Source organism: Cervus canadensis, chromosome 11 (assembly GCF_019320065.1).
Source record: "Cervus canadensis isolate Bull #8, Minnesota chromosome 11, ASM1932006v1, whole genome shotgun sequence".
Classification (NCBI taxonomy): domain Eukaryota; kingdom Metazoa; phylum Chordata; class Mammalia; order Artiodactyla; family Cervidae; genus Cervus; species Cervus canadensis.
In genome coordinates, this window is record NC_057396.1 from 26493788 (window position 1) to 26516621 (window position 22834).

General features: G+C 53.4%; 2 protein-coding genes and 1 long non-coding RNA gene across 8 annotated transcripts in view; 1 reads left to right on the top strand and 2 right to left on the bottom strand.

The window, feature by feature from the left end:
* Window positions 1–376: 376 nt before the first annotated feature.
* LOC122449411 lies at window positions 377–10449 on the bottom strand. The gene is made up of 3 exons (XR_006271932.1): window positions 10163–10449; window positions 9694–9767; window positions 377–3573 (listed from the first exon to the last, which is right to left on the bottom strand). It is a non-coding gene; the product is annotated as an uncharacterized LOC122449411 (long non-coding RNA).
* Window positions 5429–21132, top strand: CXCR5 (C-X-C motif chemokine receptor 5). 2 transcript variants are annotated; one of them, XM_043480919.1, is made up of 3 exons: window positions 5429–5456; window positions 6441–6560; window positions 16377–21132. In XM_043480919.1, exons 2-3 carry the CDS (start codon window positions 6504–6506, stop codon window positions 17442–17444), a joined length of 1125 nt encoding a protein of 374 aa, XP_043336854.1. In that variant the 5' UTR covers window positions 5429–5456; window positions 6441–6503; the 3' UTR covers window positions 17445–21132. The 2 variants fall into 2 exon arrangements, with proteins under 2 accessions (XP_043336854.1, XP_043336856.1); XM_043480921.1 differs by lacking the exon at window positions 5429–5456 and having other exon boundaries at window positions 6424–6560.
* Window positions 18997–22834, bottom strand: part of BCL9L (BCL9 like) — a 28486-nt gene continuing 24648 nt past the window's right edge. For all 5 annotated transcript variants that reach the window (XM_043480916.1, XM_043480914.1, XM_043480915.1 and 2 more), the window contains one exon: window positions 18997–22405. In XM_043480916.1, the coding sequence (XP_043336851.1) occupies window positions 21312–22405 (1094 nt within the window). In that variant the 3' untranslated portion in view covers window positions 18997–21311. The remainder of the gene's footprint in view (window positions 22406–22834) is intronic.

Genomic DNA, 22834 nt, shown 5'->3' on the forward strand with positions numbered 1-22834 from the left:
CTCCTTCCTTTCCAAGCCCCTTTAACAAGTGTGTGTGTGTGTGTGTGTGTGTGTGTGTTTTGGCTGCATCAGGTCTTAATTGCAGTGCACAAACTCTTAGCTGCAGCTTGTGAGATCTAGTTCCCTGACCAGGCATCAAACCCAGCCCCATCTGCATTGGGAGCACAGAGTCTTAGCCGCTGGACCACCAAGGAAGTCAGAATGTGTGTGTTTAATAGCAGTTTGTACCTATGCAGGATTTCTATTTGGAAAAAAGAGACATTTTACATATATGATATCATTCATATATTTCATTTTTTTTTAATTATTATTATTTTTTTATTAGTTGGAGGCCAATCACTTCACAACATTTCAGTGGGTTTTGTCATACATTGACATGAATCATGATATCATTCAAGATAAATAGTAGCAAGATTGGCAGTACAGGCACTTCATAAGCATACAGATTAGGAAGTTAGGCTCAGAGAAGTTTTATTTGTAATTTCTATACCCAGGGAGTGTACTTAACTTGTGGATGCATTAAAGCAATTTGGTAGATTGAGTTCCACTGAAGAAAAAAAGGAACAAGGAGAGATAGACTAACAGACTGAGAGAGAAGCAGAGACAGAGGCAAGAGACCCAGAGGGAGGTGGGGAGGAAGAAAGGAAGGGTAGAAAATATGAGTGTGTCACACATACTAAGAATAAGTAAAGAATAAGTATCATTTGGGAAACATGTGTGTGTGTACACATGCCAACAAGTCTGTGATATAAGACATATTTCATACTATGGGCCACGGTCAAAGTGACTGGGTTACACAGTGTGCTGAAGGGTTAACCAGCAGGACTTAAGCTTCACAAGTTCTTGTGGAGGCCGAGATGGACAAGAAAGGGGCCAGAGATGGGAGCCATGACCTAAATTTCAGCAGTGCCAGCTTGGGGCCCAGGGAAGCCAGTGCTCTGGGGGAAACCAACTGTGGGTTGTGGTTCCTACTGTGTGAGGTGAGTTGTTCTAGAGAAGCCTTAGCCATGGCAGTGTTTGTGTGGAGAGGCTGAGAGCCGTGCTGGGTGGGTTGGGCTGTGTCAAGGCCAGCCATCTCCAGGTGCCTATGCCATGTAGCCTAGGGCAGCAGTTCTCAAAGTGTGGGTCCCAGGCCAGCAACATCAACATCACCTGGTCACTTGTTAGGAATTCGAATTCCCAGGTCCCATCCCAGACCTCGGGAATCAGAAAACCTGAGGGAGGGCCCAGCCATCTTTTTAACAAGCCTTCCTGGTGACTCTGAGGCAGGATGTTTGAGAACCACTTTCCTAAGGATGCCCTGTTTGGCATTCTGTATTTTATGTGTCTTGGAATATCTAGGCAGATCTGGTCTAAAAGCAGACTTGTTGGAAAATGGAAATGCTGGGCCTCCAGTCCAGGCCTTTTGCTACAAAACTTGGCTTTCTTTCCACAGTTTACACAGCATATTCACACACAGGACATGTAAAGGAATACTGGGTATATACTTCCTACACTGTGTACCTTCCAGACTGCTGGACTTGGCCTGCACTGGGTTCAAATGCATGCATGTATGTTGCTTTGAAGACGTTCTCAAGTTACACGTGTAGATGAATGTGCGGACGGGTGCATGCTGGACAAGGTGCTCCCAGTGCAGAGCCTGAATCCCACCTCCCTCCATCTTCACATCACCCCTCTGGATGGGGCTCAGCCGTGCTCAGCATGCAAACACCTGATCCAGGCACCTGACTCCCTCTCTAACCCTGGCCACAGAGCCCGCCCCAGACAGAAGTTTCCCAGACACGCTCAAGGCCCCTATAACCTTGAGGCAACCTTGATGTACCTCCCCAGCACCTGCAGCTCATTTCCTCCCCGCAGGACTCCTACCTGTTACCTAATGAGAGAGGAGCTATGCGTGGGTGCTGGCTCCAGCACTGAGAACCTTCACCACCCCACTTCCTGTGTTGATTTTTATTGTGCTTTTGGGTCACTGGTGACTGAGTGAGCTGTTAACACTCACAACTACTTCCCACTACTGCCTGAAGCTCAGTTTCCACATGTGTGATAATGTGATAAAAATACCTAACACATAAAGACTGTTCAGAGGACCATAGGAAATGATGTGTGCGAAGAGCTTAGCAGTTCATGGCACACAGTAAGTACCTGATAATCAGCCCATAAATTTAGGCGGAATTTTCCCCTCAGATGGCCAGGTACGTGCCTGTCCTTTGCAAAACTGAATCTCTGAGAGAGGGTTGTGTGGTCTGGTGGAGACACTCCCGGGTTTGGTTTCAGGCCCTGTCTCTTTGCCCATTACTCTCCCTGTACTCACAAGGGAGGAACTGAGGCTCTGTTTCCTCATACCTCCCTCACCATAAAGTATGGCCACGGGTGATGCATTACCTGCACAAGGAGTTTTGAGGATTAAATAGAGTTAAATGTGAAGGTAATGATAAAGATTAAGGAAAGCAAAATATAAAATTGTGCGACTTTGTAGATTGGTAAATACTGTATGAAAGTTACTGTCCTATCCTAGACAGATACCCAACACTTCCTTGGGCTGATTTGCTAGGTGGGGACCTGTGGAGCTTTGTTCTGAACTGCTGGGGGAGACCCAGAGAGAGAAGAGAGCAAGATCTCAGTCCAGGTCAGAGAGAGGCAGCATCCCAGGATAGTGAAAGAATAGGGGAAAACCCCAACCCATTCCTTGCCCCCCAGACACTCTGCTGCACAACTTAACTTTTCTGTGGAATATAGGAAATGAACTCCAAGACAAGTGATAGAGTCTAATATCGGAAATAAAGAGAAGCAATTAATCCATGAACTGTGAAGCAAAAATCACTGAGAAAAATCTGCCTGAGCTGGTATTAAGCCACCATCTTGCCTAAGGCAGACACAAGTCTACTCTTGTCAGAACCATCAGTGGTTGTTTTGTTGAGAAGACTGGAAAACAACACTGCCTTGGGTAGGCTACCCATGGGTGGGGACTGTGATCCCACGTGAAGAAATATAAGCAAGTTGCACGCTGAAATGAAGTTTGGGTTGCCTTATCTGGAAATGTCCCCCTCACACACCGGTGGAACTCCTGCCAGCTCCTCTTTAAAATCAAGGGGTCACAGGCTAGGCACTGCCCTCTCAATTCTAGGGGGCTTAGTCTGACTTTATCTGTTTGAAGATCATCTTTTCTCCTAGAGGCAGTTACTCTCTGAACCTTCTAAGATAACATTAGAACTTATAGTCAGCAGGTATTTATTCATTTAGGGCAAACCCAGCTGACCATCAAAGGTCAGTGACTGGGACAAGTGGGCCCTGGGCACCTGAAGTATCTTCCAGCATCTGGAGAGACGGGAAGGGCCATCTGGATGGCCCAAGATGCACAGTAAGTTAGGGGACTGCAGAGGAGTTCAGGAAACAGGCACAGGTTTCTCATCTCCCTGAAACCCAGGTCAGTCACTGAGAAGTCAGATGCCTTGCTGCCCACAGCATCATGGGGCAACCACAGCCATAGCCTGCTGCCACATCTGAGGAGTTATCCTGAGCCTCTTACCAAATTCCTCTTCTGAGCCTGCCACACATCAAAGTGAATGGAAAACCCTGGGAAGAATAAGCAAGAAGGCCATGAGAGCAATTCCTACCTTGTCCAATGTACACTCCAACCTCCTCCATCTTCTTGCTGCTGCCGCCCCCCCCCACCCCCCACCATACCATCATCACCATCACCACCACCATAACCACACCCATTGCATCTTGAGTAATTATTTCCACACACTTCTTCATGCAGTCCTCATCATCTCCCACGCCCCCTACCTCGCACCCTCCCCTCCAGGCACATCAGGTCACTCTAGCCAACCCTCCAGAGTCTAGCTCATGTCCTTCTTCATCCATGAAATCTTCCCTGACTTTAGAGAATGGTAGGTCTCTAATGGCATGAAGCAGGCTTCTGTTTTTGGCATTGTTCTGTCAATATTTCCCATCAGGACTTGGATAGACCCAAGGATAGCAGGCTTATCTAAGTTAGCATCATATCAACAAAGGACTGAATCAGGATTTCAAGTTTCCCTTTATAAGCTGAGATGATGGACTGTGTGTGTGTGCGAAGTCGCTTCAGTCATGTCCGACTCTTTGTGACCCTATGGATTAGGGCCCGCCAGGCTCCTCTGTCCATGGGATTCTCCAGGCAATAATTCTGGAGTGGGTTACCATGTCCTTCTCCAGGGGATCTTCCTGACCTAGGGATTGAAACTGCATCTCCTGCGACTCCTGTTTTGCAGGTGGATTCTTTAGTGCTGAGCCAACAGGGAAGCCCGATGATGGATTGAAACCATTGAAATGAAATTTGTTAGGCATTTTGTCAAGGGGAATGGGAGCCCCCTAGAAAGACCATTTTAATTGCAGTTATGTAGTATGGAACAAGAAAACTTATCTTCCTGTATTTTGTCCTAGTGAGATTGTATCAAGACCATTAACCAGAAGTCACACAGAGGTCAAAGAATAGATTGATTAAGTCATCCTGTATTAAAACACGATCTCTTGAAAGGACCAAACTTCTCACCCTTGTTGATGTTTGACTAATACTGGGTGACCGTCTGATGAGGATGTAGTGACAGGAAACGTGAATTTGCTGGGGTGGGGGAGGGGAGAATGAGAATGGAATGGTTGCTCTTCCAAATTCCCTTCCTATTCCTACATGATTCTGGACATGTGTGTGTGTTAGTCACTCAGTCGTGTCTGACTCTTTGCACCAAGGACTGTAGCCCACCAGGCTCCTGTGACCATGGGATTCTCCAAACAAGAATACTGGAGTAGGTTGCCAATTCCTTCTGCAGGGGATCTTCCCTGGCCCAGGGATTGAAACGGGTCTCCCACATTTTAGGCAGATTCTTTACCAACTGAGCCACTGGGGAGATTCTGACCAGTTTCCTTAGAGTAGCACAAGCTAAATGGAATATATCCATGGACTGGAGGGGCAGAGATATTGGGATGGGGGACTGGAAGAATGGGAAGCACGCAGGCAACACTGGAGCAACCGCCTCCTGGTGATTTCAGGAACGGAAATGCAGAAGAGGAACTCCAGCCCCTCGTCCTGAAATTCTTCCTCTTTCAAAAGCTGTTACTGAAGGCACTGAATGGAGATTGAGGAAAGAAAGACCTCAACACTAAATAGAGAGGCTGAAAACTCCTCAGGTTGTTGAATTCCAAGGAAGACGTATCTGTTGGGGATGATGTGGGGGAGAGAAAAGGGGAAGATGAACATGGAAGAAAAGGAGAAGGAGGACACTAGAACAAGTAGAATCCCAGCAAATGGCAATTTGGCTGGAAGGGGAGGATGAGGTGGGGCCAGAAGGAGCACATCATGTGTAGGTGCCTCTGTGTGTGTTCTCACTGATTCTGGATCATTGTGGACCTTTCCTGGAGGAAAAAGCACAAAGGTGAGCCTTGGAGAAGTTGATTCCTGTCTACAAAGGAGCTTCTTAAAGGTAGGGGTCCACAGAACCCTTCAACTGCCCTTCAACTCAGGGCAGAGTTGAAGGAGAGGAAAAGGGTTCTGACAAGCCTGTAAGAGCAGCAGCCTGGTGCATTAGAGATAATACTGAATATGGAGTCAGGAGGCCTGGGTTTCAAGTCCTAGCTCTGCCACTGGTTACCTGTAGGTCCTGAGCATCAGGGTCCTCCCCTGTAAAAGTCTACTCTAGCTGGGAAGTCTATGACATTTATCATTTATGTGCCAACCAAGTTCATTTATAGCTGGAACATCATTATTTTTGAGTCAGAAAATGACTCTTCTGTGGCTGTTTTTGTGCTTGGTGATTCGGGTAATTTCATTTTTGTCTGCCAGTAATATTAGTGTTGTTCCCTTTGAAAATTTCTAACCTATCTCTTTTGAACTTGAGCTGGAAAGGGAAGGGGTTTTGCCCCTGTGTGGACAAAAGGATGATGGCAAATAGGGTGTCCCAGTCTGCCTTGGACTGAGGGGTTTCCCAGGACCAGGGACTTTCGGTCCCAGGCACACTGGAGGCTGGGTTGCCATAGTGGTGAGAAAGATGAGGGCTGGGAGGCAGCTTGGAGGAGGGGGCCTGCAAGAGCTCACCTCCTGTTCCCTTTCTACGTGGAGTTTCCCACGAAGCACCCCTGACCAACCGGTGTGGCAGTTTTCATTACCAGGCGTAACTAACTCCCTGTTGGGAGGCTGGTGGAGATACAGGGAGGAGAAGTGAGGGGCAGCCTTCAGACCAGTCATAAGCCCCACCTGAGATAACTATTGCCAGGAAAGAAGCTGAAATGCTTGACTAGCACTGATGCTGTGGGGATTTTCCCTTTTTCTTCAAAAAAACAGAAAAGACCCAGTGGAAAAAAAAAAAGTGATGAGTTGTGAGACAGGCTTTGGGCCCTATGCAGCCCCAGGAGACAGTGCGCAGTTCATTTGTTTAAATTTGCAGCTGACGGCTGCCACCTCTCTATAGGCTCCAAGCGGAGAAGCTCTCAAAATCAGAGAGTGGCCAGTCTGCTGACATACGGCTACAACCATGAACTACCCCCTCACCCTGGACATGGACCTCATGAACTACAACCTGGAGGACCTGGTGAGTACAGACAGGTCGCCCAGGAATTCTAAATATCCTGGGCCCGGGGCCCAAGGGAAGGTGGGATAGTCCCCTCTCACAGTGAATCGGCAGACTCTAGACAGGCTCCCTGGCCCCTGCCTTTTAAGGTTTGATTTCTCATTCCATGGATGCAGCAGATAAATAGAGCTTATGGTTTACATAGGCATCCTTTATTTAAAGGGAACTGGAAGGATGGGTGTAGGTCTTGCATCCTCCCTGGCATGTTCTGGGACCTAGAACAAGTCACTTTGCCTCTCAACTCTTAAATAGGATCTCTTCTTCTCATCCCTTAGGGCTGGAATAAGGGGTAGGTGGGAAAGTATGTTGGAACTTTTCTTCATGTCCAGAGGCTGGCACTGCTAGCTGACCGATCAGTGTATATTGAGTCATCTCTTGCTATATGATTGTCTTTGGGGCACAACACACTCTCTTGGGTAGAGAAGTTGAGAACCTGGTGTTGGCCCTTAAATAGCTTACGGGCTAGCCAAGAAGTAAAAATGACTCACTGGAAGTTTGTAGACAAGGATTATGTGCTTAAACTGAGGAGATGGTTGGCAAAGGAGAGGACCCCAGTGGGCTGGGGCAGGTGGTACTGAGCTGGTATCAGGTGCATGGAAGAATCTTGTGTTAATCCTAGAAATGTCTTAGAGTATGTTGTGGTCTCCCTTTGAAGACTGGGCTCTCTAGAGACAAGGTATTCTTGGGTGGGCTGAAAAAAAACAGTCCCCAGCATCACTCTCTCACACCCACCCATGCCTGTCCTGTGAAACCGAGGAGCCCAGTTGGCTTGGTCATCACTGGGTCCATGAAAGATGTATGTAGGGGACCACTCAACCAGAGACCGGAGGCGTCTGTGTGAGGGCAGCAGAGGATGGTTTGTACGGATCTTTTGGAAACTTCCTTGTGGCCTTTTCTTCCTTTCCCCCATGGCCAAGGACACTTCTAGGGGAAGAATTTCTCACTCAGTCTGGATTGGATCATGAAAGGTCCCTTTCTCCTTTCTCCTCTACCCACCAGCTCTCCTGGCCCTAAACTCACCCTGAGATGATCCCTGACTCCCTCTCACTCCCTTGACTGGAGTCTATACTGTAAATCCATCAACTGTGTTCCCACACTTGCTTGGAAAGTTCTGCCTCTCACTTGCCTAGACCCCAAGACTTGGAAGTATACGCAGAACACGGGGAGGTGGGGGAAGGGCTAATTACCCAAAGTCTGGCTTCTCAGATCCTAACCCCCAGATAAAAGCAGAGTCAGAACCATCAGTCTGATCAGACCTGCTGCTTAATTTGTGGGACCCGATGCAACCCGAACATGTAGGTCTCCTATTAAGAGATCTGATGCAACCTAAACTTGTAGGGATCCTATTAAGAATTTCAAGACCGTGACAACAGAGCACCAAGCCATGCATGGGGCTCTTCTAAGTGCTGGGTGCTGCGTGACTGTCCTGGTAGCACACCCATAAAGCTGGCCCTGAGTCCAATCAGATTAAAACCCCACAGTCCTGACAAGGCAACATGCTCTCGCCCTGGCCCCCAGCCCTGGCCCCCGGCCTTCCCTGATTAGGTTACAGGGCATCTTCCTTTGCCAGCAGCTTCAAGCTGACCACGAGCCCTGACCCAGTTGGATATCACAGTAACCAACTTGAGGCCTGGCTGGTTCTGGCTTCTGAGAAACCTCAAGAGTTCCCCTAACAGCATGCCTCACTCCACTGCGTGACCTACTAGAGACAGGTGGTGGCAGGGGGCAGGGGGACAGTGGGGCACGTCCCACATACCAAAGAAAACCCGCAGGCGGGGGAGAGAAACTGGCGACTCACTTCATGTCATACCTCAGTTGGGTGGTCTCGGGCCAGGGAACCCAGTGGGCCTGAACCACCCCATCCCCATCAGAGTCCGGCCAGGAGCCAGGAATCCCAGCACCGTCCGGGCCCTGGACTCACCTTTAGCCAGCTCCTAGTGCTTCATCCCACCTATGCTCACCTCCTATATATTCTCTCTCTAGGGCTGTTGTCTCCTCAGGAGCACAGACCCTCTCTCCACCCCCACCCCCTCACAGCAGGACCTTGAGCAGTTTCGACAGCCTCCCCCACAGCATCTCCCCACACAGGGGCCCTGGGATGTCAGGGTGGCAGAAGAGTCTTGTATGCACCTGCCTCTCACCAAGTGTGTGCTGATTCGTGCCGGGGGTCTCAGCTCCCCATCTCCCTCTGGAGTTAGTCTGGCTTCTATTCTTCTTGTTTCCTGTTTCCTGTTCCCTTCCTTCTCCTTGTCCAAATCAAGTATCAGTTCAGCTTCCCAGAACACTGAGTTCTAGACTCCAATGCTGGGTTAAGATCAGTGCAGGGACAGGGGGGCTCTTGGCCATAAACCAAGTGTTGGCCATCCTGTCTTCCCTCTCTCTCCTTGCATCTATTTTAAACATCTATCAACTGTTTAAAATGTCCATTTTCTTGAGATGGATTGCTAATTTTCGTGAATGGATCCAAATGGAAGACATCTAGATAGCTAGGTGCCAGAAACAAGTAGCCAGGTCCCTGGAGTGGGCATGCCAGGGACCCATCCTGCTGGGAAGGCAGATCTAGGCAGACCGGGAAAAGCCTCTATCCACAGGAAGCTGGACCTGAAAGCATGGAGCCTCCTCTAGATAGAACTAGGACCTGAGGCACCTCCAGGGGCCGGTTATAAGCTGCATCTCCAGCCCCACCCTGCACACCAGTCATAGAGTAGGGGGAGCCTGGCCCAGCCCCAGGGCCTGGATTCCCCGACCCCTCCCCAGGGATGACCCCCACAAACTATGACTTCAGCGTGATCAGAGCATCACAGGATGCAAAGGCCGTTCACACGCACTGTCCCATTTCATCAAGGAGGTGTCAAGAAGAGGAACCAAAACCAGTTCAAGCTGTTTCTGGGGTTTACCTTGGGGGAGGGGAGGCTCACCCCCCTCCCAAACCAATCAGAAATTCCCAGAGGAACCCCAGTGGAAGGGGCCCCGCCTGGGGGTGATTGGCGGGGTCCGATAAGGGGGAGACCCAGGGCCAGCCTGGGGAGGGGTCGGTGTGGGAGCAAACCTGGACTCAGGCACACAGACCACAATTTCCATCAGGAATTCTCACCTTCAGGGACGAAGCAGACTGTGGCTGGTCCACTCCTCTGGCAGATTGGCTGAAAAAGTGGCCCTGAACTCGCGCTGAAAATCAGGACATAAGAATGAGTCTTTTTTCAGGAATGATGGGACAAAATGTTTCCAATCAATACTAATTCGGGATGTGATATCCTGTCCCTTGGACAGTGTGGCTGTGTCCCCAAAGTGTAAGTTGATTTGGGGTACCAAGGGGGACCCACTGAAGCCTAGAGACTCAGTGCAGAGGTAGGGGTAGCTCAAAGTCTCCACCCAGAACCACACCCAGAGTAGTGTCTTGTTCCTCATGGCCAAAACCCTCGGGTGGAGATGGAAGAGTAGCCTGGCAGGGCACTCTTGAAGGCTGGGGGTGGGGAAAGGGGGGAGATGTGACAAATGGCAAGCCAGAGTCTCAGATGGTCTTTAGGGAGTGTGGGCCCTCTAAAAGAAGAGTGGGTACAGACCTCCACCCTTGCCCCTCAGCCCAGCCTCCTTCCTCCAGAACCCCCACCAGATCCCTCAAGCCACTGAAAGTTAGAATAAGAGACAGCCTGGCTGGCCCCACTCACGGCTCCTGAGTCTGGCTTTGGAATGTCCAGCCAGGGACATAAAAGGAGATGGAGCCTGTGTGTGCTCCCCACACCTCTTACAGTCAGTATGACTCAGGCCCTTGGAGCCCTGGGCTTGGGCCTGGACTAGCCAAGCCCTCAGCAGCCCTGCCCCCCTCCTGGGGGCTGAGAAGCAAAGTTAGGCTGAGCCATTCCCTCCCTGCAGGCCAGACAACCTGGAGAAGCAGCGACTCCCAAGCAAATGAAGATAAGGCTGGGAACCAGCTCAGGGCAGAGCATGAGAGCCCAAGACGTGGAGCGTCTGTGAGCTGTGAGCAAGGCGCATCTGAGAGCAGCGCCCAGCCTCCTTTCCAGGCAGGAATGCCTTCCACACACTTGGCCTCAAATATTCCTCTTCCTCCCAAGGGCCCCAACCCATTGTTGGATAGCTAGAACCTGTTAGAAGTTTCTTTCTCCTTTGACTGAAACACCCCTGACCCCAACCTCGGCCCCTTCCTCCCAGTCTACCCTCTAGAACCTCACACAATAAGTCCATCCTACCCTCTTGCCATGGGGGCTCTTTACAGTCCTTGAAGGAGCCGGCTCTCTTTGACTCAAGTCTTCTCTTCCATGGATGCCACAGCCAGCGACCTGGAAGGTTCCTCCCAGGGCGGGGATTTCCAGACCCCTTAACCAGTGGTCACCCTGGTCCAGCCCAAAGGAACTGGGTTGGTGGCAGTTGCCCACCTACAGGTTTCTGTTCACCTAGATAAGGTAACGGAGCCGGCCTGGCAGCCACATCAGTCTGTTGACTCATCTGTAGCTTGCTGTCAACAAACTCTCGGGTCTTTTTTCTCATAAACATTTAAGTCAGGTCTTCCCTCATCTATCCCTGAAGAGTTAGTTTGAAACCCCATCTCGGTCTCTACATTTTTCCTGATCAATTTCATCTGGTCAGTTTGGGCCTGTAGTTCTGGGTTGTAGAGAGCTCTGCATCGTCTGAACATGTCCCCGAGCTGTGTCACCCAGGACAGGGCTGAGAGTGAGAACAAAGAAAGGATCCAGGGCAGACCCCTGGGGAGGGTCCGAGACACCGCCCCCCGCCACCCCCGCCTGCCTGCTGACACAGAGACCCGTCAGCAAATGTTTGTGAGCTTCACACAGGCGAGGGCAGGGCAGCAAGGTAGCCTCTTTATTTAAAGAAGTCAGATGGGGCCTGGGGGCCTTAATTATCCAGGGAGAGGCCTGGGTCCCACAGCGGATCCAGAGGAAGGAAAGAAGGGCGGAGCGGGGGAGGAAGAGTAACATTTGCAATCCCAAGCATTTTTTAAAAAATTTGTTTTGATTCATTTTTGAGTGCGCTGGGTCTTCATTGCTGCATGGGCTTTCTCTAGTTGCAGCGAGTGGGGGCTACTCTAGTTGAGGTGTGAGGACTTCTCGTTGCAGTGGCTTCTCTTGTTGCAGAGCATGGGCTCTACTGCGCTTGAGCTTCAGTAGTTGCGGCTCGTGGGCTCAGTAGTTGTGGCCCACGGGCTTAACTGCCCTGCAGCCTATGGGATCTTCTGGGACCAGAGATTGAATCCATGTCCCCTGCACTGGCAGGTGGATGCTTAACCACTGGACCACCAGGCAAGTCTGCAACCCCAAGCACTGCAATCCCACCCTCCCTTCTCCTGGCACCTCAATACCAGGACACAGAATGTTCTAGCCCCCACTCCTGCCCCTCCCCAGTGGTCATAGCAATTTTCTACCTAGATTCCTGGCTCTTTGCTCAGCTTCATCCCAGTCACTGTGTTCTCTTGCCTCCTTTGAGGCCTGGTCCCCAGCCTTTGTTAGGCTGCTATCCCCTGGGCACCTGCTCATGCTACATGCTGTCATGGCCCCACCTGGCTCATGTCTGAGGCTATACAGGGTACACACCGCTGTCAGAGGATGTGTGTGCCTGAGGGCTGTGGGTTCCAGAAACTTGTCATAGCAAAGAATAAGGCCATATCACCCACAATGAACTCCCTCTGGGTGTGAGTCTTGGGGGGCCCCTCCATGCCCCATTCCCCATGACATTCAGGATTCCCAATTTCCAATTTCCCGCTGGGCCAGAGTCAGCCTTGTGCGATTACCTCTGTCCATGATTTGGGGAAGGGTGAGGGTGCCGGATCCCCTGGCTGTGGGAAATGGTTTAACACGTGCCACTCCCGGGCCCCAAAAACCATCTGTTTGACACCTCCTGCTGAGCGGTATCGCAGCCTCTCAGCACTCCTCAAACCAGCTTCCTCCATCTTCTCCTCTCTGCCTGAGCATTCTGAACAACCACCTCTCGGCAAGAAAGAAGAGACAGTCCCCCACTCCCCTAACTCCCTACTCCCATGTGTGCATGCTAAGTCACTTCAGTTGTGTTCGACTCTGTGTGACCCCATGGGCTGAAGCCCACCAGGCTCCTCTGTCCATGGGATTCTCCAGGCAAGAATACTGGAGTGGGTTTGCATGCCCTCCTCCAGGGGATCAAATCTGGGTCTCTTACGTCTCCTGCATTGGCAGGCAGATTCTTTACCACTAGCGCCACCTGGGAATCCCTCCCTCAACCCCCTACCCCAGCCATCCTTCTCTAAACCTGGTTCAGGAAATGGGGGCTCTGGGGTCCAAGGGACACATCTCTCTGTGTTGACTTTAACCCATCAACCTAGATGCTTTAGCCAGAAGGTCTTGAGTGGTCCTGGGCCAGGTAGGCTGGCTGTACTGGGCGGTGGGACCGCCAGGCTCCCACCACAATGTAGATGGAGTCCAGCCCAGTCCCACTGACTGCCAAACCCTGCACCTGTGCTTCTGTCTCCATTGCTTTGTTCTACGTGAAGACAGCTCATCTCACTGCTTTCTCCTTAACTCCTGCTGAATTCCAGGATGAATCAAAGGGTTGTATTCAATGACAATGTTGGAAATAGCTCCCAGTATGGATAGAGAACTCAATAGGCTTGAGGCTGTCAAGAATTTTGGAAGGAGGCAAGACCTGAAGAAGGGTAAGAAGGAGTGTCTGAGTCTCTGCTGGGGCACAGAGAGGAACTGCCTTGAAGTCCTGGAATATGAGGGTCTCTGGTCTTCTTTTGAAACTGCTCTCTGAAGCCCATCCAGCATGTGCAGACACAGAAGGCCTGCCTCCAGGAGCTCGCCCTGTACCGAGGCCATGGACATCCCGGCCCTGAGTGATGTAATAAAGGCACTTGTGACAGAAGAAGAGAGAATGTACTGGGAGGGCCCAAAAGCTTGTTCAGCTTTTTCCATAAGACAGTACAGAAAAACCTGAACAAACTTTTAGGCCAACCCAATAATTCCAACCAGAAGAGTTAGGAAAGACATAGGAAGGTGGGATTGAGTGGGGCCTTGACAGAAGCATAGAAACAGGTAAGCTTTTGGAAGAAAGGACTCCTCAGCACAAGGAAGAATTTTAGAGAGAGGACTATATTGGAGTGATGGGGGCAGACAGTCAGGAGAGGACTCTAAAGGCGGGGAATAAAGCTATGAAGAGGAAGAGATGAGGTTTGAAAGGTCAGGGAAATATACATTTTGCAACTATGTAAAGGTCCTTTAGGGGAGTTTAGACCTCACCCTACTTCCCACGTGCTACTAGCAGTAAAGAACCCACCTGCCAATGCAGAAGACACGAGACGTGGGTTCGACGTGGCTTCTTCTTCCTGGGTCGAGAAGATCCCTTGGAGATGGGCATGGCAATCCACTCCAGTATTCTTGCCTGGAGAATCCAAAGGACAGAGAAGCCTGGTGGGCTACCGTCCAGAGAGTCACAAAGAGTCAGACACGACTAAATTGACTTGGCACACTGGTACTGCAAGCTTATGGCTTTTGAATGAAAGCAGAAGCATATTCTTAAACAAAATCTAGTATGTGAAACACTGCATGTGACAAGGGTGTCCTGGTTTCAAGGAGGCTCTCTCCTTGCCCTCCACCCCATCCCTGGTAAAACCTGCAGAGAAAGTCATGGACTCGTCCTCTATGGGATGCCCTCCAATTAGTTCTGAAATTGAGGGATGTAAGGTACACATCTCTCCCTAAGAAAACATACAGATAAACCTCATCTGGTTTTGAGCACTGCATTGTAGTCTGCTGTGTGAATGCACGCATGTTGGTGTCTTCCAACCTTCTATTGATGAACTTGATCCCAAACATGACTTTTTCTTATAATTGGCTTTGCTATTAAATAAGACTAACACATTTTAAATCAACTATACTCCAATAAATTTTTTTTAAGTATGAAACTGGGAAAAAAAAAGATAAGAAAATCACTGCTTAGAGGTACCAGGGAACAGTAAAAGATTTTAAGCAGGACACTGATGTAATGAGGTTCGTGGGTTGGAAAATCCATACTGCCCTCTGTGTAGGAGCTGGACAAGAGTGGAGAAGTTGGTGGGAATGGGACTGTGGGGAGATTCAGACCTGAGCATGAGCATGAAGAAGAGCTAGGGCTTTGGTAGAGGATGCTGAGATTGGGGCAAGCCTATGGCTCTGCCACTAAACTTATGTATCCCCCCAACCCCTTCTTCCAGAACCACCTGCCCCAGGAACCAGAAGGAAAGACCCAGGCTGGAGAACGGGTCTTCCCAACCATTGAGAGCAAGTGGATGACCCCCAGCTGGGGTCCTGGTTAGCAGTGCAGCCACCCCCGCTTGTGGGGAGACCCTCACTCTCCAGGAAGGAGGGCACCCAGAGCCTGGGTGCCGAGTCCCTGCTCCCATCCTCTCTCTCCCAGGGGTTCATCATTTCTAGAAGTGTCTTTTTGAGCCCACATAAGTTGGTTATGAGTGGTTTTGAAATGCCGTGGAGGGGGGTCTGGTTAGGGGAGGGGTGGGAAGAACAGAGCTGGGAAGTGAGGAGGAGCAGGTGCAGGGGGACAGCTGTGAGTGAAAGGTATGAAAACAGGCACCCTGCCTTCCTTTGCGGTTTGCTCGGTAAACAACCTGAGTGCTGGCAGAGGGGGGGAGGGGGGGAGGAGTGAGCTTCCGGAAACAGAGTGGGCACATGCCCTTCACTTGGAGCCCTCCCCTGCCCCCCCACCACCCCTCTGCTGCAGGTATCCACACCCACACCCCACCACCACCCTCGTGCCTCCCTTACTTCCTCCTATCGCTCTCCTCTGCCTCTGGGCTCTCTGCTTCCGAACTGAGAAGGGCGCAGAGCAAGGAGTGTGCAGGTGACAGGGAGTAGCAGGCAGGGCAGCCCAGGCAGTGCCGTGTATTGGTAGAAGTTACATCAACATGGGTTCAAGCAGACCTGTTCTCTAGCAAAATATCAGTGGAACAGAGATATTACATACCTGAGCTTGTTGTGCACGTTAAACAAAACAAGAGGCTCTCACAACAATTTCAGTTATAAGGAAGGCACTCAGGAAGAAGGGGACAAAATGAGAGGAAGCCAACAGCCCATATCCCCATCCACCCCTTCAGCAGGACCCTGGGCTTTAGTAGGGCTTCCCAGGTGGCTCAGTCGTAAAGGACCCACCTGCCAATGCAGGAGCCACAGGAGATGCAGGTTCCATCCCTGGGTCAGGAAGATCCCCTGGAGAAGGAAATGGCAACCCACTCCAGCATTCTTGCCTGGGAAATCCCATGGACAGAGGAGCTATACAGTCCATGGGGTCACAAAGAGTCGGATGCAACTGAGCAACTGGGCGCACACGCACGCAGGCTTTAGTGCCCCCTGTCCCGTCCAGAATTGGAACTCCTTATCCCAATCAGATTCATTCCCCAAATGGAAGTCCTGATCCCAGGCCCCCGAGCCTGCAGCCTTCCACACCTGAGGACTCAGAGATGAGAAATGACGCTCAGGTGCACGCCCTCCAGAGTTCATGTTCCCACGCCATGTTCTCTCCTTTAGTCTTCGTCACTACCCAGTGAGGGATGTTTACAGACGAAAACTGAAGTTGGAAAAAGGAAAGTAATTTGTTGGAGGAACACGAAGGGAAACTGGGATTTGATTTGTGGGCAGCCTGGGGGTGCAGGGACAAAAGCAGTTAGCCTGCAGGGTTGCGGGGGAAGGGAACAGGATAACTCTACCAGGGAGTCAGGATCCCTCTCCGAGAGGAAAGACTGGTTCTCAGTTTCTGCTCTCCTGTCTCCTGTCCTTGAAGTACAAGGAATTAGGGAGCTACAATGACAGTACGGAGACCCCCATAAAGGAAAACCACGTCTGCCTCACCGTCGAGGGGCCCCTGCTGACCTCCTTCAAGGCCGTGTTCATGCCCGTGGCCTATGGCCTCATCTTCCTCCTCGGTATGATGGGCAACATTCTGGTCCTGGTGATCCTGGAGCGTCACCGGCAGACGCGCAGCTCCACGGAAACCTTCCTGTTCCACCTGGCAGTGGCCGACCTCCTCCTGGTCTTCATCCTGCCCTTCGCCGTGGCCGAGAGCTCCGTGGGCTGGGTCCTGGGCACCTTCCTCTGCAAAACCGTGATTTCTCTGCACAAGATCAACTTCTACTGCAGCAGCCTGCTCCTGGCCTGCATCGCCGTGGACCGCTACCTGGCCATCGTCCATGCCGTCCACGCCTACCGCCACCGCCGCCTCCTCTCCATCCATATCACCTGTGCGACCATCTGGCTGGCGGGCTTCTTCTTCGCCTTGCCGGAGATCCTCTTCGCCAAGGTCAGTGAACCCCATTACAATGACTCCCTGCCGCACTGCACCTTCTCCCAGGAGAACCAAGCAGAAACCAATGCCTGGTTCACCTCTCGCTTTCTCTACCACATCGGAGGATTCCTGCTGCCGATGCTGGTGATGGCCTGGTGCTACGTTGGGGTGGTGCACAGGCTGTGCCAGGCCCAGCGGCGCCCTCAGCGGCAGAAGGCGGTCAGAGTGGCCATTCTGGTGACAAGCGTCTTCTTTCTCTGCTGGTCACCCTACCAAATCGTTATCTTCCTGGACACCCTAGCGAGGCTGAAGATGCTGGGCAGCAGCTGTGAGCTGGACAGCTATCTCTCCATGGCCATCACCATGAGTGAGTTTCTGGGCCTGGCCCACTGCTGCCTCAACCCCATGCTCTACACCTTCGCCGGCGTGAAGTTCCGCAGTGACCTGTCACGGCTCCTGACCAAGCTGGGCTGCACCGGCCCTGCCTCCCTTTGCCAGTTCTTCCCCAGCTGGCGCAAGAGCAGCCTCTCGGAGTCAGAGAACGCCACCTCCCTCACCACCTTCTAGGTCCCAGCCCCCTCCCCTTTGTTTCTGCTTTCCTTGGGGCAGGCAGAGATGCTGGGATCACAGGAGCTGGGATCCAAAGAGCTCGCCTTGGCCAGTATCCTCATACGGGGCAGCTGGAGGAACCAACCCCTCTTTCCAGGACAACCTTGCCGGCTCTTCTCCCAGCCCCACATCTAGGCTGGGGTCCAGGGAGGGGACAGCGTCCCAAAGGCAGAGCCAAGGATACCTGTGCCCTTGGGCTGAGAGGACCACACTTGCCTTCACTCATCCTATCCATCCAGAGCTCAGGGAACAACTTTTACTTCTGCCCCTGCCAATAGGGAAGGTCATTCCTCTTCCAGAACATAGTCTGTCATCTTATGGACCACATACCTCCACAACCACTCGTATCTCCTCACCTCACCTGCCAAAAGAAACTAGAAGCTGAGCACCAGGGGGTGGATGGAGGTTAAAGCCAAAGAAAGGTCAGCTGGCAACAGAGCGTGTGTGGCCTTGACATGTCTCGGTGACTAAGAAGCCCAGACATTCTTTCAGGTCACCAGCCCTGCGGTGTTCTGACCAGGCGGAAAGCTCAGGCTGACCCGGTCCACGTGGCTGCCTGGCTCTGTTCAACATGGTGCTGGGCCAGCCCCACGTCACTGGGCCCTGGGAGGTCTACAGACTGAGGACAGACTCCAGGCATCCTCAGAGACCAGCCAGCGTCCTAGAGAAGATGTAAGGGCAGCCGAGAGGAGCCCAACCAAGGAAAGGAAAAGACTCTCCTTCCCCAGCTCCAAGGAGGCCCAAGTATTCACCAAAGCCAGCTGTCTTCTCTGCCCAGGGCAGAGAGTTCCCAGTGTCGTCCAGGGCCCTGGTGGGTCTGGGAGCTGATGGGGAAGGAGAGAGATGCGTTCCCTCCACCCCTCTCCCCGCAAACTATGCTGCCAGGGAAAACCCCTGGAGCCACAGAGAGAATCCGACCACAGCAGAGGGGGCACTTAGCCAAGAGTCAGTGGAGAGAGAGACCTCCTGAGGAGAGAGACAGACCTAAAGGGTCCCTGGGGGTATCTCACCCAGCCCCCTGCCTGCAGGCCAGGCCATCTCTCTGGGCCTCAGTGAGAGCTGAGGAGCACCCCGTTGGGCTGGGCAGTGTGACAAGCAGGCCTGGGCAGGGAAGTCCCCAGGCTCCAGGAAGCTGAGCCCTGCCCTGAGAGGGTACTACTCAAATGGAACCGGAGGAAGCAGCTCCGCACCTGTCCTGCCCCTGCCCCCTGCCTGCCACCCAGGGAGGGCTCTCCTGCCTCCTCCCCGGCCTCTGGCCTGACCAGATGGGACATCAGGGACTTCTGCACTTGCCAAGGGCACACGTTGGCTGCTCAGGCCCACTCAAGCCCGTCAGCGGAGGTCCCTAAGAAGCCTCTCTGCAGGGAAGATTAGATCTATAACCCAGGCGACTCTTGTCTTCACCGTGGAACACTGGAGAACCCTGGGGTCCCCTGTTCCTCCCAGCCTCCAGTAGTAAGCTGGGCAGTGGAGGAGCCAGACATTAAAGAAGAAAGCAAGAAACTAGATGTTTAATTTTGTCTTTTTAATAAAAAGGCACCTATAAAACAGGTCAATACAGTACAGGCAGCACAGAGAGCCCCGGAACAAGCCTAAAAATTGTCTCAAAATAAAAACGAAGAAGATGTCTTCACATATTGTATTTATATATTTATATTTATATATATATATTTATATAATGGTACAAAATGGCTGGGGGTGTGGCCACGGATGGAGGGAAGCTGGCCTGTGGAGTTCACCTTGGAAAGCTAGTCTGGTGGCAGAGGTGGGAGGAGAGGGACAGGGGGAGGGCGTCAGGCCCTTTTCAGTCTGACCTGTCTCTCCTCTGGGCAGGAAACACTTAAAAGAGTCGGCTTGGGGAGTCTTGGGTTAGGGGTGGGAGGCTCAAGGGCACGGGGCCCAGGTTGGACACAGGGCGGGAACACGTCTGGGGGGCGGAGGGCAGGTGGCCCCTGAACCCAGAGTCCCAGGCCCTGGCCCCCCGGAGAGGGGCTGGGGGAGGCAGGAGCCCACAGCCAGCCCTGGAGGAAGCGCGTGACCTGGCCGACGGGGGACTGAGGACAGCACCAGACTGGGAGAAGCGAGGACAAATTCCCTTTGTATCACAGCTGCCAAAGGGAGACCAGGCCCCCTCAGGTCAGGAAGGCCAGGGGCGGGCCATGGCAGAAGACACCTCACCGAGAAACGGCCCTGGGTCCTGGAGGCAGGCACGGAAGGCCTCAGCCAGGGAACTGCCCCGCCACCTCACAAGGCAGGGAAGGAAGTGAGAAAAGGAGAAGTGTTTTACTCCTGGGGCCAAGCGGGGCGGGGGCAAAACACCCAACCGTGTATGGCTTCAGCTCTGACCAGAGGAGGGGGGAGCTCTTCTGGGAAAGGGCCGGGGGCTGACTGGAAGGCAGTGGCTGCGCCTGGGTGGGCAGGGAGCCCCGAGCTCTGAGCAGAGGGACCGTGCCAGTGAACCGGGAGGCAGAGAGACGCGGAGGACGCGGCCCTGCTCCGCGCCGAACACTTTCTCTATTCTGTCCTCAGCAGATGGAGGGAGACAGACTGACTGGGCCTAACCCTTTTCCTTCCTCCTTTGGTGATAGGAAGTAGGTGGCAGCCTGGGGAAAGAGTCAGGGCCCTGGGGGCTACCTGGCCCGGAGCCACTGCAGCAGAGGATGCTCACGGCCCCCAGGCTACTCCTCCAAGGCTCCACACCCGGGGTGGGAGGCCGCCTGCTCAGCCTCTGCCTCATCCTTCTTTCCTTCAGCCCAGACTGGGGACCAAGGACTTCAAGTTCTGGCTTAAGATGTAGCAGCAGGAGACACCAGACATCCACAGCTGGGAAGCCAGGGCCCCCGTGTCACCTGTGTGGGGCAAACATGTGTGCACCTGCACACGCTCTCCTGAATCACTCAGCAGCAGACAGGCTGCCGCCCTGGGAGGTCTCAGCCCTGCTGGGGCCCACCAGGTGGAAGCCTAAGGTGGTCTGACCTCAGTTCAGGTGTGGGGGTAGTAGCTATGTCATTTCACCGCTGGAAGAGGGCACGGGAATGGTATCCTTTCTGGACCCAGAGACACTGCCCTGCAGAGGGTAGGTGTGTTGGACTGCGTGTCCCTGGGTCCAGGGGAAATGGAAAGGGCAATCATTTGAAGGGGTGGGGGGTGGGCACGGGGAGGGTTTCTTTTATCCTTTTTTTTTTTTCTGAGTGACTTCTATCAAAACACAGAAATACAGCACACGCACAAACCGGCACAAAAGCGCAGCGCTCTATTTACAGCTCCAGTTGGCGCCTGCCCACCTGGCCGGCCGCCTGCAGGGTGGGGTGGGAGAGGGGGTCAGCCACAGCAGGAAGAGGAACCGAGGCAGGAGAAGACAGAAGGAAAAAAATGGGGTGGAGGGGGGCAGAGAAACCAAGAGAAGGAAAGTGAAGCTCCAAGAGGAGAGAGCAGTGGGATGGGGAGAGAGAAGACGGGGAGACTTCTCTCCTTCCAATCCGGCCAAGGATTTGATACAGGGATACAGGATACAGGACTCGGACAGCAAAGCTGAAGAGGGTGGGTGCAGAGAAACAGGAAAGGCTCCATAGGACTTGGGAGGAGAAGGGAGGCGGCGGTCCTGGCGGCCAAAATGGAACCAACCCCACCCCCAGATCCCCCACCCCACTCTGCCACTTCTCGTAAGCTGCCAGCACATCTGGTTTCCACAAATGCCGCTCCCTACACAAGCCCCCTCCTCCCCACCCCTTGACGCAGGCCATCCCAACACTGGAGGGGAAGAAACTTTTTTTCAGGTTATCATATTTGCAACATGGCCCCAGCTCCAGCCCCTCGCTGGGCCCGCTAGAAGGGCAGGTTGGCCATGCCGCCCGGGGCTGGGAGGTAGCCCATCTGGTTGTCCAGAGACACACTGCGCTGCCGCAGGGGGTGGGACACCATGAGGTTCTGCTGGGGCGGGGGGCCCAGGAGGGAGCCTTGCGGGGAGAGCATGTGGGGGGGCTGGCTGTAGACCTCACCCCCCACGCCCCGCTGCTTCATCAGCATGAAATTCTGCTGGGTCATGAGGCCCTGCGGGGGGGACATGACCCCCTGGTGCAGGCCGTGGGGCACCATGCCCTGCTGCGGGGGCACACCTGTCCTGCCCAGCAAGGACATCTGTCCGGGGTGGCACATGGACATGTTGAGCCCCCGCTGGACGCCCTGCTGGCCCGGGAGGTTGGGGGGCCGGGAGGGGGTCTGCTCCGCCATCATGTTCTGCAGGTTCATGAGATGCAGATTGGGGGGCTGGGCCTTGGGGGGGTGGCTCTCGCTCTTGGGGAAGTACTGGAGGGTGCTGCTTGGCTTCTCCGAGGGGATGATCCTGGACAAGTCGAACTCGGGGATCCCCGTCGGGGTGGGCCGGATCACCTCGCTCAGCTCAGGGTCATTCAGCACTGATGCCACCCCGGGGAGCACACCCGGGGGGTACGCGTCACCCATGCGGCCGGCCATGCTTTTGCCCATCAGGTGCTGCTGGGGGGGCATGGGGCCTGGCGGCTGGCTGGGCAGGTCCTCTGGGGGCAGGGCCATGCCTGAGGGGTAGTGCTGCTGCAGGCCAGGGCCCCCACCCCCGCCCCCACTGGGGGCCATGGCACCGTGGGGCTGCTGCAGCCGAGGGGGAAAGGGCATCATCTGGGAGGAGCTGGGCACCGGCCCACAGGGGGCATTCAAGGAGTCTGGGGCCCCTGGAGCCATCATCATCGAGTTCTGAGGGGGCCCTCCTGTCCCCTGTGCGTTGGGGTGCAGTGGAATGTTGGAGCCCAGAGGGGTGGGGGAGGGCAGCATGGCAGGTGGGGGCTCATGGGACAGGGGCTGCTGGCCTGGCAGGTTCATGCCCATGGGGCTCTGGGCAGCAGCTGAATTCAGGTGCATCTGGTTGGGCTGGTTATTGCTGATCCCTGCGGGGAAAGAGAAACGGGGGTCAGGAACTGGGTGCACCCAGCTGGGGCAGATTACAGAACTCAGTCCTTTCTTCATGCCCCAGCCAGGCTGATGCCAGGGATGTCGGCTTTCATCACTGGCCTGCCCTAGCTGCGAGGGCAGGGACTCAAGGCACTTAGGTGAGAAGCCAAGAGACCCAAGCTCTGGCCCAGTTACCCAGGGACACATCAGTAGATGTTGGAAAGACCACTCCAGTGCGCCAGGCTTGGTTTCACTGAATGACCAGTGGGAACTGTGTCCCAGGACATCACACCCCCTGATGCCCAGGGCCCTCTGGAAGCACAAAAAAGCCAGCGTGACCACAGGGGCGATCGCTGGCCATGGCCACTCTTCGCCCTCCCAGAGCCCGCGTGGGCTCTTCTCCCTGGGACCCCCTCCCTGTCCTC